The sequence below is a fragment of the Falco cherrug genome, chromosome Z, assembly GCF_023634085.1.
Source record: "Falco cherrug isolate bFalChe1 chromosome Z, bFalChe1.pri, whole genome shotgun sequence".
Lineage (NCBI taxonomy): Eukaryota > Metazoa > Chordata > Aves > Falconiformes > Falconidae > Falco > Falco cherrug.
In genome coordinates this window covers 55,442,218-55,459,371 of record NC_073720.1, presented here as the reverse complement: position 1 = coordinate 55,459,371, position 17,154 = coordinate 55,442,218, and the positions used below count along the sequence as shown (strand labels likewise).

At 38.1% G+C, this 17,154-nt stretch overlaps 1 protein-coding gene across 11 annotated transcripts in view; it reads right to left on the bottom strand.

Annotated features, from left to right (window-relative positions):
• Positions 1-275: 275 nt before the first annotated feature.
• Positions 276-17,154, bottom strand: part of PCGF3 (polycomb group ring finger 3) — a 60,885-nt gene continuing 44,006 nt past the window's right edge. For all 11 annotated transcript variants that reach the window (XM_055698903.1, XM_055698898.1, XM_055698896.1 and 8 more), the window contains 7 exons: positions 13,562-13,658; positions 11,246-11,301; positions 10,172-10,282; positions 9,626-9,714; positions 8,230-8,367; positions 7,419-7,499; positions 276-5,659 (listed from right to left, as the gene is read on the bottom strand). In XM_055698903.1, the coding sequence (XP_055554878.1) occupies positions 5,612-5,659; positions 7,419-7,499; positions 8,230-8,367; positions 9,626-9,714; positions 10,172-10,282; positions 11,246-11,301; positions 13,562-13,658 (620 nt within the window). In that variant the 3' untranslated portion in view covers positions 276-5,611. The remainder of the gene's footprint in view (positions 5,660-7,418; positions 7,500-8,229; positions 8,368-9,625; positions 9,715-10,171; positions 10,283-11,245; positions 11,302-13,561; positions 13,659-17,154) is intronic.

Below are 17,154 nucleotides of genomic sequence, written 5' to 3'. Positions count from 1 at the left end.
TCAGGGAACCTGTGCTCTTCCTCTTCGTAGCTGAAGCAGTTTTGTTTCCTAACTGGCATGTGCTTACTCGCCACACACTTGCCACAGCCATACTGCCGTTCTGTGCAGTGCAGTAATACTGTGGCCATGGTTGCGTTTTGAGTAGAGTCAATCATGACAGTGGAATGCCACACCACCATTGTTTTTGTCACACCGTGTTTGTTCGGAGCTATGATGATGGCTAGTTCCTTATGTTCTTGGGGGAAAATGGGGCAATAACTTTCAGCCTGACAGTATTTCAGTTAGTTTCTCTGCTTTTATTAACAAGCATATAATATTAATTGGCAAAACACTGGATACAAGCTTCACTATCATAAAATCAAAACATTAAGCAATAATCCCAAAAGGCTTATTCAGACAAAACTAGCCACCAATAGTACAAAAATTACACAGCAACACAAAGCATAAAAAATTGTAAACTTTCAAATGAAGCTAAGCCAAAAATATGGTTTTACACTGTGACAGTTCCAGAATCTTTATTATGCCACATATGAGGATAAAGGCTTAGTGGTTGCACTGGCTTATTGTCCCTTAACAATCAAATAATCTTGTTGCAGAAGGAAAGAACAAACTCTCCTTTTGTCCAGACAAGTCACTTGAATTCAAGATTCTGTTAAACCAATGCTTTGAGTTTCAAATAAAAATACTAAAAAAACATACTGGAACATCAGTATTCAAAAACCAGGGCTCCTTCCTTCAGCCACACCTAACCGTTTGCAAGAATGATCACACTGGCTTCTTCTAATAATCTGGATGGTTCCACAAAGTTACCAACATCAGTGTTCATAGAATTGGACATTTAGTTCCTACCTTACCACTAGGATCTGTACAGGTCATTGTGGCTTTGAAAAATTTCCAAGAATCCTGAAGGATGACCAAACATGGATCAAACAGCAGGACAACAGCTTTAATTTGTATATAAATAAACCATAACTCCCCAGTAAAACATTACTGTTGACTTGCCACAAGACACAAATTCCCAGAAAATGTTTGTACTGATTGCAAGTTTTGATTAAAGCAGAGATTGAAGTATTGTTCCATGTTGCCTAATGTTTTTCTTTCTGGAACTTTTTACTTCAGCAACAGATGTCAAGACCTTAGTTACAGTTAACTATATCTTACGTAGAGATTTTAGCGTGTGGAACAATTTTTTGCCTTGTTACCAACTGTAGGCAGACTAACTGAAGTATAGGTTGCATTAACATTTCCAGTGAAACATCCAAACTGAAGTGATTACCTGAGGAAATACAGAAACTTGATTTTTCTGTACAGTCAAGCCTTCTGTACAAAATGCATTTTAAGTACTTAAAGATTCATCTTGCTGATGTACAGAGTGGTTGGCTTTTTCCTATTATATTTAGCTCAATGGTAAGATGCTGTAAAATAGTCTAGTTGTATGGTTATATTTATCATCTAGTAGAAAAAACTCAAATGAATCTCCTAGGACTAACAATGTTGTTATAAAGACAATAAGAGCCAGATAAGCTTTCAAAGGCTTATAGCCTATTGGAAAAAAATAGCACCATCATAGCTGTAGTCTGATATTTTTTATGGTCCCATATCCCCAGAGGTGATAGTGTTGTGTATACTATTGCACAACCAATAAAAATAAATATTCCCAGGTTTGATGGTACACAAATATACCAGACATAACAATGGCACAAAACATTTTCAGATAGGCTGCAAGTCTTGCCGATTGCTTCCACAATTCACATTAAGGTTTCTTGCAAGATCATTTATTTTAAAATATTGCTGACAGATAAGTTCTTGTACTTACACAAATTTAAATCCCACACTTCACTCTTAAAATAAAAAAAGAAACAAATCAAAAAACACACCCCCAAATAATAGCCCCAAATAAACCCCCATTTGAACAAGTGAGAAAAGCCATCTACATTCCTTTCAAATTTAAGGGTAAGTAGATGTTACATTTACAATTTAAACATATGCCTAAGAAATACATGTTTCAAACCTATTGCACAAAAGCATAAGTAATGCTCTTTATCCACAGAAAACAAAATACAAATAAAAGCTACTCAAACTCAAGGTAAAAGGAAGAAGCTTGTAAAAACATCTTACAATTTCATTTTATATGCCCGTAAATAAAGCTGGACCACTGAAACCAAAAATACTTGGATGGTAAAATAAGACAGAAGGCTTAAAATAGAATAAATAATTTTATAAAGTTAAAATTTAAAACCCCAAATCTTATTTAAATTCAATATTATATATTCTATCTGAATTCTCTATTTTTAATGAAACTATATTTAATGAGACTCTGAGCCTGGGTGATTCATCAGCCTCACTGCTGCTAAGGATAATGCAACAAGATACTTCTTTACTGCAATTATTTACCAGCATAAGCAATTGTGAAAATTACTTCACAGTAATGGCATCTTCATGAGGCCAAAACAAACTAATGATCTCACTAGGACTAAGAGATATCTATGCTGAGTCCAACTTTTAGTCCAACTTTGAACAGTATCGGTGTTACTTTACCCAATATAATCTTGATATAAATTAACTGTCTCTTAAGCTTCACCGAAGTGAAACAAGGCTCTGACCCAAAGAAGGCCTCCCTCTGACCTCAATCCAATTGCAATGTAGTCTTTTAGTGAGGCTAAAGGAAATTAACACACGGTCCAGATACAGTCACATCCCTCCTGAGGGAAAGAATTTCTATAGAGAAGATGTGACAGGCGGTTTAGAAAAATAACTGAGTGGGTTTGGGTTTTTTTGTTTCTTTTTTTCTTTTCCCTGGTGAGGTTTTATCAGATTAAAACATTGCAAAATCGGTTACAGATAATTATGAGAAAAAAAGCCAAACGGCTGTAGGTATTAATACTGGCTTGAATGTATGTATTTCTGTAGGTATAAACAGAGTTTTCAATATATTGATAGCACCATAACAAATTTGAGTGATGCTAAAGATGGTTATAAACTTATAAATACATGTTCTGTACTGTCGATTGTTACAGCAAGAGATAAATTTAACAGGCTTCTCAATTCGCATGCTTGTAACTAATTTCTCAGTTGCACAAGTTCACAGGGAAGTACTAAAATCCCAATATACTTTAACAGCACTGCATCGGTATCTAGTCGTACAAAACATTTCTGCAGTATACATACTCTGAGGTAGACAGATCTCATATACATATATATATATATATATTTGTTCTTATGTGTGTATACATCTTGATGAAGGTGGTTAATCAGAATGCTGTCAGGCAGCTTTAATTTTGTGTCTACATCAGGTACAGCCAGTGCTTGTGTACTCAGGGTGCACAGAGGGTGGACAGTTACAGTCCTGTTCATATTCTCAGTGCCTCAGTGGCTACAGCCAGTCCCTTTACACTAGGACAGTAACAACTACATGAACAGCTCCAGAAAGGCCCAGTATGTCAGTTTGTGTACACATCCATACTACCTGCATTCACTGTTTTGAGAAGTTTATAAAAATGGTAGACCCATGATCTCATTTGTTCTTTTCTGCCAGTTCAAGTAATGTTAAAGACAGAAAAAAAAGCTAACATACATATATCTGAGTTCACAAACACTAAGACACAATCAGAGCCAAGTTTGATTCCATTGCTCATATGCATGCACACACACCCCCTACACAAACCCAGCCACCCAACCCAGATGTGGAGTTCTGCATAACCCAAACATTCAAATGCAGCTATCCTATACCCTTATCTTCAGGGACAACAGTACTTTTTTGGCCTTTGTGTGGCTCTCCATCTCCACAGTTCAGTAGGCTTCCTTTCATTCTCTGCTTGCATACTTTTTGATTTCCTTCCTACTCATATCTGTGACTGTAATTAAAAATTAGGACCCCTTTTTTCAAAGGGAAACACAATTTGGAGCATCCCTTCTGCAGCAGCAGAGCTGAGAAAGGAGAACTGAAGACTCCAAAGAAGGAAATTACGGGACACACGCTGAGGAATTTGGTACTTTGAAAACTCAAGAAGAGGAAGAAGATTTAAAATGCTTGGATAAATCTCTTGCGGTACCAGCTTCCTATTATCGAGTAACAAGTAATACCTTCTAGCATACGAGGGGAAGGAGCACAGCTAGAGGAAATAGGGCAGTTACAGGCAAGCTCGTTTTCTTATTCCAAGACAATTTATCAAAAAAAATAGCAGGGTTTAGTATTAGGCATAGCAACTAGCATTTTAGCAGACTGGAAAACTCTCCCAAAAATTAGAAGGTTAACTATTTCCAGCTGCCAATAATACGGTATAGCCTGTTTTCAGTGACTTGACCCCTGTGTCAGACAAAAACTCTCACAATCATACTACATAAGCTATACTGTATACAGCTTGCAGAAATCACTTCCAATTACCATTTTCTAAAAGCTAACTATTCCAAAAAGCCTTAAAAAAAGTGCAGTGAACCCTGCTAAGTGCTATTCAGGGTGCATTCCATAACATATATCTGCGTATAGATGTATGCACACATACATACATGCATGTGTATTACCTTGCATCCATTAGGGCTGATGCAAGCAAAATTATCAGTTAAGGCCAGAAGGTGCTAAGATAATCTTGTTTGATCCCCACCTCCTCCACAAGACAGCTAGGAATTGTGCTAAAGAAAATTCTATGGTTTCATAAGAAAACAGGTAAAGAAAATAAAGCTGTTCATAATGGTCTGAGGAATTCTTTGATCAGTGAAATGAAAAATAAGCAGTATCGCCCGAAGTTGTCCAAGAGCCAGTGTTTCAATAGTTAGTGAGAGCAAATTCTCCCTAAATGAAAAACTGATTTCTGCAAGCCACAACTACATAAGAAATGTTTATCTTTTTAAAAGTTCACAAATCTAGCACTTTTGAGTATCTGTCATTACGTGGTGCAATTTATGCCACCGCAAAATGTCAGGGCACAGTAAAATCAACTGAAATTATTCATATTAATCTTACCAAATCAACATGCATAGGGAAGTATCAAAACTTTACTAAAACACAAAGTCAGGAAAAGCAGTAACTGGGAAAAAATGCAAACTTATTGGTTTCCCAGATTTTCAGAGGTTTTTGATGCAGCATAATAAGTTACCACCAGTCACTGTATCATTAGGTATGTTTAATGCTCTACAGAATAACTTTAATAAAACCAATGCAATCAGGCATACTGGATAAGACAATAACACTTTGCAAAAATATAGTTTTTAAAGATTCAGGATGTGAAAAGTAACTAAATGTAACCTGGTGTCAAAAGCAACATTTTTAAAACATCCCACAACATTCTAACTTATTTTTATGTAACTCTAAGAGATAAATCAGGCTGAGCTACATGGAACTGTGAAGTGTTTTCAGTATCTGTAAATTTAGTGCTGGTAGTGTCCTGTTGAGTTGAGACTTCTTTCTTCCATACAAAAAAAGTATAAATAGATTCTATCCAGAAATCTAGGTAACACATCGCTAGAAGAAATATTCAGGACAGTCCACTATGAAAGCGCTACAGTCTTCTAAAATTATTCGGCTGGTTTGTGTCATGTGATTAGTGATGCACTAAGAAGGTGCCAGATGATAGTCTCTGCAAAAAACTCTGTCCAGAAGGACAATAAAGTTCTCTCACAGCAAGTCCATTTTGGGTCTGTAATGCAGCAGTAGAGGTGCTTTCTGCAAGACAGAAATATCAGAGAAGTTAGGAAACAAAACCTGAACTGATCTGTTTAGTAGGCAAAACTTTTGTTTCTTAAACTAAAGCTTAAATGAATGATCAGAGTAGTCATCTGACCTGTCAAAATTTCACTTAGACAAAGACAAGATGCAATTTCATCTGTGGAGCTCAAACAAGAAGAAAAGAATCCTTTCTCTTTTGTCTCAGGAGCTGATCTGTTTAACTTGGAAAATCCATTCCCAGTAAGGGAGAAATGCAGATGTCTAGAAAGCAGCATAAGAGCATGTAGTACTTCGTATGTAACAGCTATCACTTGATTCCTCTTCTGTGAACATATCCATTACTTTTTCATGAATAGGTAAACTTCTAACATCAGTAAAACCCTGCACCAGGGAGCTCTGTGTCATGTGAACAATTGCTTCCTCTTGTTTGTTCTGGACCTCCCACCTACCAGTTTCATTTGACATCCCCCATCTGTTTCACTTGAGATGGAGTTTACAACTCCCTTTTCCATGTGACTCACATTTGCACAGATTTACATGACAAAGGTGAATAGCAGATTTGTACAGAGGCACATCAATTTGATGCTCTTCTTTGGTCGGTCATCCCCCCCAAATCCCTTTGTATCCTTTTATTTTTACCTACAGTGAACTTAAGGTGCTCAGTAATCAGAACAGTAAAGGCTTGCTCCAATCCTTTGTCAACAATCTGTCTTCACTATCCTAAATAACCAAAGTGTTCTCAGTGCACTGTTACTGCACTACTCAGATCCCTTTCCAGGTCATTCAGGAACACCATACCGAACAAATTCCAACAGAATTCCACTCATGACCTCTCCGCATTTCAAAGACTGACCACCATCCTGTGACTCTTAGGTAAATTATTTTTCTACACAAAGACAGAAAATACAGTTCCCTACTCCCACCTGCACCTCCTTTAGACACGCATCCAAAGACATGAAATGGTTCTACAACAGTGTGCACTGTAAGCTCAGACTGTGTTGCTTGCACACTGAATACTAACTCTTAGTTCAAATTATCCCCAAACACACATACACTGACTGTTGGCGTGACTTACCTCCAAAGTGTTAAATTCTGCAATTCATTCTTACACCCATTTCACTTGAGCTGCCATTATTAATGTGATAACTGAAACTCAGAATGAACGCCCCACTGTTTAGTATTCAGTTTCGAGGAAGTTGCTTGAAGAAACCACAATAAGAAAGGCAAAGCTGTACTCAAACAATTTAACCAGCTTTGTTTATGCCTACTAAACGCTGCTAGAAATTTCCTTAACTAAGGCAGACAAGACTGCAATTACTGCCTCTCCTTTAGAAGTAGAACAGCCTTCCTGAGCTACAGAAGAGAAATGTGTTGAAAATTTCTGCCTTTTCTCTGTCACAATCCATTTCCCCACCTTTGGATTAAAACTAGTTTTACCTGGAATAGTTAAAAAATAACACTTTTTTGGGGCTTCCGCTTCCACTGATAACAATTTGACAGTTGGTGCATGTTCCCTTTTCCCTTGCAATTAATATTTAATTCCCCTTTCCTTAATTTTCTTGGAAAGAAAATTAATTCTTGGTATTTAGGGATGCTGTATTAAAGTATCTTTAATATTAAGATACTTTAAAATTTAAGATATCAAAGTGTCTTTTTATTGGATTTGCAGCTACTACAATATAGTTCCAAATTATGCTTATTTTATAAACATTTTATTTGGCTGCTTCATGATTTACTTGGAACCACTGCATCATACCTTAAATCTCCATCTAGTAACAACTACAAACTTCAGCGTGTGGTCCTTGCCAAGAATCTCTTCGTTGCATAATATGTCCAGCTGACAACACAAAAGATGACAATTAATTGAGAGGCATACACAAAAAAATGTATTTCAGATAGCACAACAAATGTTTGAAATGATTTTTTTTTTTCTCTGAAGACACTGGAACTGTTCACCTTGCAGACAAAAATAGGACCAGGAAGGAAAAGAGAATGTCTTTTCTCAACATAAAGTGCTGAAAGATCATGTTGCTGCTTGTGCAGGAAATACGGTGTGAACTGGACCTAACTGTTTGATTTAGCTCCCCAAGCAGTACTAATGGCCCTTTACAGAAAGCTTTACATGCTTTTAAAAAGGCACAATAAAATGATCAAGGAGACACAATTCACAAATCTCAAAGGCAGCTCTGTTATTTAACATGCCATGAAATTTTTTTACCTAATACCAGCCAGGTGGCTTTCTGCTACAAGGATATATTATTTAAACAAACTTGTCTGCTACCTCCTTTATATTCTATATTTATTGGTTTTTTTCAGATACTCAATAGCTATTTTTACTTTTCTATCTCAATGCTGAAAAATCTTGATATTAGAAACAGTGGCAAGTCCTGTATAGACCCAAAAAAGGACAAGAAAACAACCATGTAACATATAATTCAAAAAATGAGGTATGCTTCTGTTTTCTGAAAACGGTCAGACTAAAAGACATTCCTTTGCCAAGGAAGAACCCTGCACTTTTTGTAAGGTTTTTATATCTACAAATCAATTTTAAAAAATTAAACTATTACCTCGTTAAAAGAAGACAGGTTAAGTTTTTTGGCAATGAACTTCTTTAGATGCAGGACTGTTGCTTGTGCTGAGCAACGAATCCATTTTCGTTTCAATCCACGCAATTTGCTGCTATTGCATTCCAAGCAGATGCTCACCTTCAGGAAAAACTACAAGTCAGGGTTGGCTGGAACAATTTTCTGCGATCGTCATCATGTATTCCATATGCAGTTTTTATTAACACAATGAAGTGAAAAAGTACAGTACCAATATTCCTTAAGGCAAAATGCCTGTAGTCTGCTAAATTCCATTTTCTAACATCTCCTCAGTTTAGTGATAGCACTGCTGCAATCAAAAGAGATCTAGACAAAAAAGCTCAAGAATTTTTGATGGTGGAACAAGGCTGCTTCAATCTGAATTCATAGGCTGTCAACAGCTCAAGAGGAGCCTATGTCAAAAGCCCGAGGAAGATAAATAGTAACAACACCATTGCCAATTTTTAATTATTGCTTCTAATGTAGCTTCTTGCTCTTAATGCAACTCCTATATCCAGTTTAAAACAAGAAATTTAACTCATTTAAAAGAAAATTTAAAGTTTGAAGAGAACAGATACAAACCGCATAACAAATCTTTTAAATGCTAAAGATTATCCTCCAAAAAGTGTCTCTAAGTTCTTACTTCTTTTTTCATCCAGTTATTCAGTCTAAGCTCTTTGTGATAATTTACTTTAAGTGCTTAAGGATATACCACAAGGTACAAACCCTTTGAAAGTTCCATTACATTATAATTGAAAACAAAATTAATCCAAGCTTAGTTTACTCTGGACACACATAACAGGAAAACATAAAAGGGATGTTTTTTTTATCCCAAAATGAGATTTCACTTCCAAACATGCTTTGTGCTTAAAACTTAATGGTGAATTGCCCAACTTTCATGCTGGTTTTAGGCTATAGGGCTACTGCTGCCTTAGTATTAGAAGTTTAAAACAAAATATATAGTAAGTTAGTAATAAGTGCAAAAGATTTTATTCATAATTATTGATACACATTCAGCTCAATGTATCACAGGGCTACACTCCTTTAGAAGGGGAGCCAAATAACCTTTTACTTTTTTTTTTTTAATTAAAAAAAAAAAAAAAGTAAAATTTGCTTTCAAAACAAATTCAAATAAATACTTTGGGAACTCATAAGCAAACAGCCAGAACTATCAAATCTTAATGAAAATGTTTTAACTATATTCTTCATTCCTGTCAAAACTCAAAGATGGAACTCAGGCACACAAAAAAGCACTGGGTATCTTGTTTGTATCAGAGGACAGAAAAAGTAGCGTGAAACATTTACTTTTCTTCTCTGCTAGCTTACCAAAGCACTAAAGCTAAAACACAAGATAAAACTAAAATATGCCCTATGAGCTCACCTGTTCATCACTTCGGTGGTAGTCATTATCTTCTTCCTGTTTTTCCTCTGAAGTTTCTTTGTTTGAATTTTCATCTGTTTTAGCTTCACCTTAGATAAGAAACCAGATACATGGGATAACACTTAGCAGCAGCTTGTAATGCTAACATGATTACAATGGCACAGTTCAGGACTGCAATATAGAATAAACTTTGCTCTTCCCAAATTGTACTTAACTGCCTAGGCACCACTAGCTGCCAACAGTCCCACACATGATACACACCAACCACTAGCAGCCTAGAAGCTGGGTAATTTCAGAGTCCCCATGTAGGTGCTACTATGGAGATCTCATTTGCCAAGAGTAACATGCTACAAGCAGCTAAAAAGAAAGATATGCACAAATATGGGACAACGCAAAAATCCTACACTCGCTGTTTTCTGCAGTGATATAAACCAATTTTGATTGTAATAAACCAACTACGCACATACCTCCAACAGGCCTGTTTATCAGTTCAGCAATTTACTAGTCGCTACCCACACAAGAAAGAATAAATAAAGTACCATTTACCATTTCGATGGGAATCTAGGTGCTGTTTTGCAGAACATGTCTCCCCTTTGATGTCCCCAGGAACTTCCATGCCCAGTTTGTGATAAAACTCCCTTTGCTTTTTCACTTCCGCTGTTTAAAATTGTAAATATTAATCCCTGTAATAAAGTTCTAATGCAATATTTATGAAGTCATTCCAAATCCCTTCCCTCTTAAGTGAAACAGGCTTCCCAACAAGTAGTGGTATTGTCAGTATTTACTATATTCCATCTCTGCTATTGTATCAAGTCATGCCTCATCTTATTTTTCAGAGTTAGAATCCTATGAATTAATTTCTATAGCCACTATTATAGCATTCTTATTAGAATAAGACAGTATTTAAAATACTATACCTTATTTTGAATCCTTCCCATGTTATTTCAGTCAAACTATTGTTTTTGAATTTTTATTTATAGTTCAGATTTTAAATATGATAGAAATAATTTTTAAATAATCCATCTAATCTTATTGATGTTTTGAGAATGTTCTGGTTATGCAGCTTCAATGGATTAAAATACTCTATTTAAATGAAAGTTGCAGCATACATTAAGACAAGAAATTACTAAGCAGTTACTATGAAGTACTTCTTAAGCTGAACAGATCCACTCTTAAAAAGGATTATGAAAAAACAAATTGAAAGTTACCTGCTACGGACAGACTGACAGTAGCAGAAACGGCACTGAAACTAAAAGCTGTTCTGCATTACATTCTACCTCTGAGAATTCTAAAAAGCTGGCACAACAGGTTAAGTACACAGTTTAACAAGTGAGAGTTACAGTATGCCAACATTTAAAAGTTGAACTACTATTCTGCTTTACTTAGTGCTACTTAGTATATTTCTTCCACCACCTCCATCTGCTGCTAGTACAGGTATGAAATTAAACTAATCCCTACAAATGAGAGAAATTAAGGAATATGGCTTTTCATTGTATTTTTTTCTCAGTTCCACCCCCCCCCACCCCCCTTTTCATCACCTTAACACTTTTTTAAAAAAAAAAAAAGTCTTAAGAAGTATGTGCAAAACAACCTCTAAAAAAAGGCCGTACCACAACTTACCTTCTTGGAGACCTGGCACAAGTTTGTAAACAATATCTTGCATTGTTCGGTCATGACTCGCAAGAAAAAAACAAAATTAAAAGATTAAGTCAACCATCTAGATTCAAAACATTTCTCTTAAAAAAAGTTCTATTATTAAATTGATGTGAAATCTCTAAATTCACATATGAAGAATTTAAATTTTCAAATCAGTATTTGTATCAAATGAGAGACCAGTAACATGAAACAAATTATGAAAAAAGTACAAGCTAAAACAGAAGCCCAAGGGAAGTTTGAAGAAGAATACTCCTGGACATGTGGAAGACTATGCCCCATGGAACACAGCCTCCTGCATGAAGACAAGTATGTCATTAATAATTTCAAAATTAGGCACTGGTGAGGCTGCACCTTGAATCCCATGCTCAGTTTCAAGCCCCTCACTTCAAGAGGGATGTAGAGGTGCTGGTGCGTGTTCAGAGAAAGGTAACAAAGCTGGTGAAGGGTCTGGAGAACAACTCTTATGAGGAGCAACTGAGTTGTTCAGTCTGGAGAAAAGGAGGCTCAGGGGGGACCTTACTGCTCTCTACAGCTGCCTGAAAGGAGGATGTAGGCAGGTGGGGGTCGGTCTCTTCTCCCAGATAACAAATGACAGGACAAGAGAAAATAGCCTCAAGTTGTACCAAGGGAGGTTCAGATTGGATATTAGGAAAATTTTCTTCACTGAAAGGGTGTTGAAGCAGTGGAACAGGCTGCCCAGGGAGGCAGTGGAATCACCATCCCTGGAGGTGTTTAAAAAATGCATAGATGCAGTGCTTAGGCACATGGTTTAGGGGAGGATTCAGCAGCCCTGGGTTTATGGTTGGACTTGATGATCTTAAAGGTCTTTTCCAACCTAAAGGATTCTATGATTCTAATTCTCAACCCCATCCAGGAGGTCAAAACCACATTCAGTAGTACTAGCAACAGTATCAGGACTAGTGGCTATGCTGATTACAACATTCCAAAGACATTCAGAATTTCCAAAAAAGAAAAGCCAAAGGTATAATTATCAGCAGATAGATAGCACCCGAAGTACAGGGCTGACAGCAATTCCGAGTACACCGACCGGATGAGCTTCACAGCCACCAAATCCAGCATTTCATAAGCCAGCACTATACAGTACAACACAGAGATGACTTTAGCTTAGACCCCAAGGACAACAAGTGGCACAAAAGGGAATGAATACTGCAAGTAAAGTAAATAAAACAACCCTGAGATCATGGGCAACAACTTTAGAAGCAAAGAAATCTGCATTTTGGCTAGTGACCATTATAATCATACAATGAATATTTACAACAATTTGTTCTAACACACTGAGTCAGACCTGTCATTATATCAAAACTTCGAGCCCCACGCTGGGTGCCAAAAAAGAATGTCATGGTTTAACCCCAGCTGGTTAAAGTACCATGTATCTAAGTACCATGCGGCTGCTCAATCACTGCCCCCTAACCCACAGGGAGGGGAAAAAGGATCATGAAAAAGGTAAAACTTGAGGGTTGAGGTAAGAACAATTTAATAATTGGAATAAAATAAAAGCAATAAAAACAACAATTATAATGAAAAGGAGGGAGAAGGGGAGAAGAATAAAATTCAAAGGGAAGAGAGAAAAGAAAACAAGGGGGACACAGTACAATAGCTCACCACCCACAGTCCGATACCAAACCCGTCCCTGAGCTGCGAGCAGGGCCTGGCCAACACCCTCCAGTTTATATACTCAGCATGACGTTCTATGGTATGGAGTATCCCTTTTTCGTTTCCCTGAATGGTTAGTTCAGGTCAGCCATCCTGGCTGTGTCCCCTCCCAATTTCTTGTACCCCTCCAGCTTTCTTGCTGGCAAGACCCAAGAAACTGAAAAGTCCTTGCCTTAGTATAAACATTACCTAGCAACAACTAAAAACATCGGTGTTATCAACATTGTTCTCACACCAAATTCAAAACACAGCACTGCACCAGCTACTAATATGAAAATTAACTCTATCGCAGCTGAAATCAGGACAGTAACTTTAATGACCCAAGCATACAGAATGAGGAATGACTAAATCCCATTACAACACACACAGAAATTAAACAGTACACACTTTGCTTGCTTTTAAGTCTGCAAGAATCTAACAGATGTCAAGGACTTGCAAATTCATAGCAAAATTTGATCCCACATCTCCTAAATCAGCTTCAAACTTCCTTTTAAACATTTAATGTGCTGATAAGCAAGTAAGAAAATGCAGGAAAAAGCTGTGCTATATTAAAGAGGCTGGAACAGTCTAGAGTGAAGCTAGTTGCACTTCTGCTTTCATACTTACCCAATATACTGTAATGGGTGGCTCTGATGTATAACAATTCTGCAGGTGGGACAGGTGTTGTTTTCCTCCAAATATTTCACTAGGCAGCTTCTACAGACTGATAAAAAGGACATTCATAATTAAGAAAAGAAATAAAAGCAGCATAATGAAAAAAAGAGCTTGGTTTTATACAGTCACAGATACGCACCTTAGTTAAATTTACACAAAAGTCATGTCTAACATGCAGAACAGTTTCCAATATCTTTCATTAATGTTCTTGATAGAGGGATGTGATGCACTAGAATTAAGGCATATGTACCTAGCCAGATTCTTCCTAAGAAAGTATGTAACACACAATCCCACTCCAGAATTTCCCTAGAATGGCAGTTTCTAGCCAGTCAATATCATAGTGCTTGCACCATTCAGCTTGCACAAATGATGTTACAGGAACTGTACGCCATTAAGATACTAAGCCTATTTGCTTTATCTGTGGCCACAAACAGAAGTAAAGTGTACAGTGGCAACGAACCCAACAGATAAAAATTATTCCAAAGTTGGATAAGTTTCAAAAAAGAACAGAAAATTTTCAAAAAGTGCTATTTTAACTGTCATACGAGTACACTACAGTTAAACTTCCACTGGAGAAAAAAAATTACATGGGCACAGACCTTCAGTATTTCTAAAATGTCCTGGCAGAAGTTGTTAAAGCAGTGCTCATTATAAAGCTGCATCTTTTGGAACTGTTTCCATATGCATAGACACAATCATCCATATCTCATTTAAAGTAAACTCTTTATACCTCCCTACCCTGTTTCTCCAGAAACAGTACTCATAATACACACTGCTATATGATATCCTGACTCACTTGAAGTTACAACTCAAAAATGTAAGGGAAAAGAAAAAAGCTGGCAGGAGGGAAATAGCTTTTCCTTTAACATCAGTAGTTCACGCAATCTTGGTATTAACGCACTCTTTCTTATCACCTAAAATGAAAGAATTTCTGTAACTATAGTGCCATCTACCTCTCAGACAAATGACAGCACAGTTAAATAAGCACTTGCTAATACAAAAACAACCTTACACAGCAGTGAACAAAGCATAGTAAGTTTGCATTCTGCATTCTATTTACAGAGTTAGGATGATAGTACTGATGTTGGCAGAGGTTAGACCTCCACCTCAAAGCTTTGCACACTAAGCACAGATGTTGCACAGCAGTCTTTCAGTGGAGCGTCTGAGCAGCAGATCCATTCACAAAAGTGAAGCCAAACCCCAGTCTTATCAAGTCAGTGAAAGCAGGACCTGACAGTGGAAGCAGGGACAGGTATTTTGGGAAGAGTGGGGTGTGGTTCAGCTGTGTAGGGATGGGGTCAGGAGGCCCATGGCACAGCTGAAGCTCAACTTGGTAAGGGACGCAAAGAACAATAAGGGCTTCTATAGGTATGTCCGCCAGAAAAGTAAGGTCAGAGAAGTGTACCCCCCCCAGTGAACACAACTGGCAAATTGGTAACAATGGACTGGGAGAAGGCTGAGGGACTCAACAACTTTTTTGCCTCACTCTTCACTGGCAACCTTTCTGCCCACACCTCTCTAGTGGACGGACCTCAAGCAGGGACTGGGGGAGCACAGTCCCTCCCACTGTAAAAGAAGACAAATTTCATGACCACACGAGGAACCTGCACATACTGAGTCTGTGCGATCTGACGAGACACATCCCAGAGTCCTGAGGGAATTGGTGGGTATCATTGCCAAGTCACTCTCCATGATGGCCATGACAGCCATGTGAAATCCCTGATGACTGGAAAAAGGGAAACACTGCACTCATTTTTATGAAGGGTAGAAAGGCAGGATCCTGGGGACTTACTGACCTGTCAGCCTCACTGCTGTGCTTGGGAAGATCATGGAACAGAGCCTCCTAGAAGCTATGCTAAGGCACATAGAGGACAGGGAGGTGATCTGAGACAGTCAGCATCGCTTTGCCAAGGGTAAGTCCTGTCTGACCAACCTACTGGCCTTCTATGATGGCTGTGTATGACTACGTAACCAGATAATTTCCTCTCAGTTGGAGAGATACTGATTTGATGGATAGACTATACAGTGGATAAGGTATTGGCTGGATGGTTGCATCCAGAGAGCAGTGAACAACAGCTCAATGTCCAGGTGGAGATCAGGGACAGTACTGTTTACTATCTTCATCAATGGCATAGACAGAGGAACAAGTGCACCCTCAGCAAGTCTGCAGACAACACCAAGTGTGCAGGTGACACGCTTAAGGGACAGGATGCCACTCAGGGACCTGGACAAGCTCAAGAAGTGGGCCCATGTGAACCTCACGGCTTTCAACAAGGCCAAGTGCAAGGTCCTGCACCTGGGTTGAGGCAACTCCCAGTATCAATACAGGCTGGTGGATGAAGGGATTAAGAGCAGCCCTGAAGGGAATGACCTGGGGGTACTTGTGGATGAAAAACTGGACATGAGCCAGCAGCAGGTGCTCGCAGGCCAGAAAGCCAACCAAATCTTAGGCTGCATCAAACAAAACATGGCCAGCAGGATGAGGCAGGTGATTCTTCCTCCCCATTCTGCTCTCACGAGACCCCACCCTGCATACTGCATCAAGCTTTAGAGTCTTCAGCACAAGAAGTACATGGACTAGTTGGAGCAGGTCCAGAGGCGGCCCACTAAAATGATCAGAGGGATGGAACACCTCTCCTATGAGGAAAAGCTGACAGAATTGGGGTCGTTTAGCTTGGAGAAGACAAGGCTCTGGGGAGACCTTATTGTGGCCTTGCAATACTTAAAGGGGGCTTATGAGAAAGATGGGGACACACTCTTTAGCAGGGTCTGCAGAAATACCACAAGGGGTAATGGTTTTAAACTAAAAGAGGGTAGATTCAGACTAGATATAAGGGAGAATTATTTTTTTTACCATGAGGGTGGTGAAACACTGGAACAGGTTGCCCAGAGATGTGGTAGGTGCCCCATCTCTGGAAAGATTCAAGGTCAGGTTGGACAGGGCTCTGAGCAACCAACCTATCTAGTTGAAGATATCCCTGTTCATTGTAGGGGTGTTGGACTAGATGACCTTTAAAGGTCCCTTCCAACGCAAACCATTCCATGATATCTTTTAAAACAACAGCCCATTTGGGTACATCTTCCAGTTTGGACTGGGTAAACGTTAACTCCGTCTAAACTGAACTTGTCACAAGACAGCTCAGGTTCTGGAATGTTTATTTGTTTAAGCACAGCATCCAAATAAATGCAACTAGATAGCTTATGGAGGGTGCTGAAGCCTTCTAGATTGGTTCTTTATTCACAAGGCCTGTGAATTTTCAGGCATTAAAATCTCCTGAAACCACAAGTCCTAGAAGTATGGGCCAGCCAACATAGGAACTGTTCTAGGTTCTGAAAAAATAGTATTGCTACAGTTTTTCCATTACCTGTTATTTCCAAAGTCTCTAACCTCCATTTATTCAAACAATCGGGCACTGATTGTAGGCCTAAACTGAGCTGTACCTTTTCTGATTACTTTTACATTACACTTAAACTTATTAAAGAACTTCCATTAGAAAAGGAACAGACAAAGTTAATCCCCACTTTTTTTTTTTTTTTTTAATTTC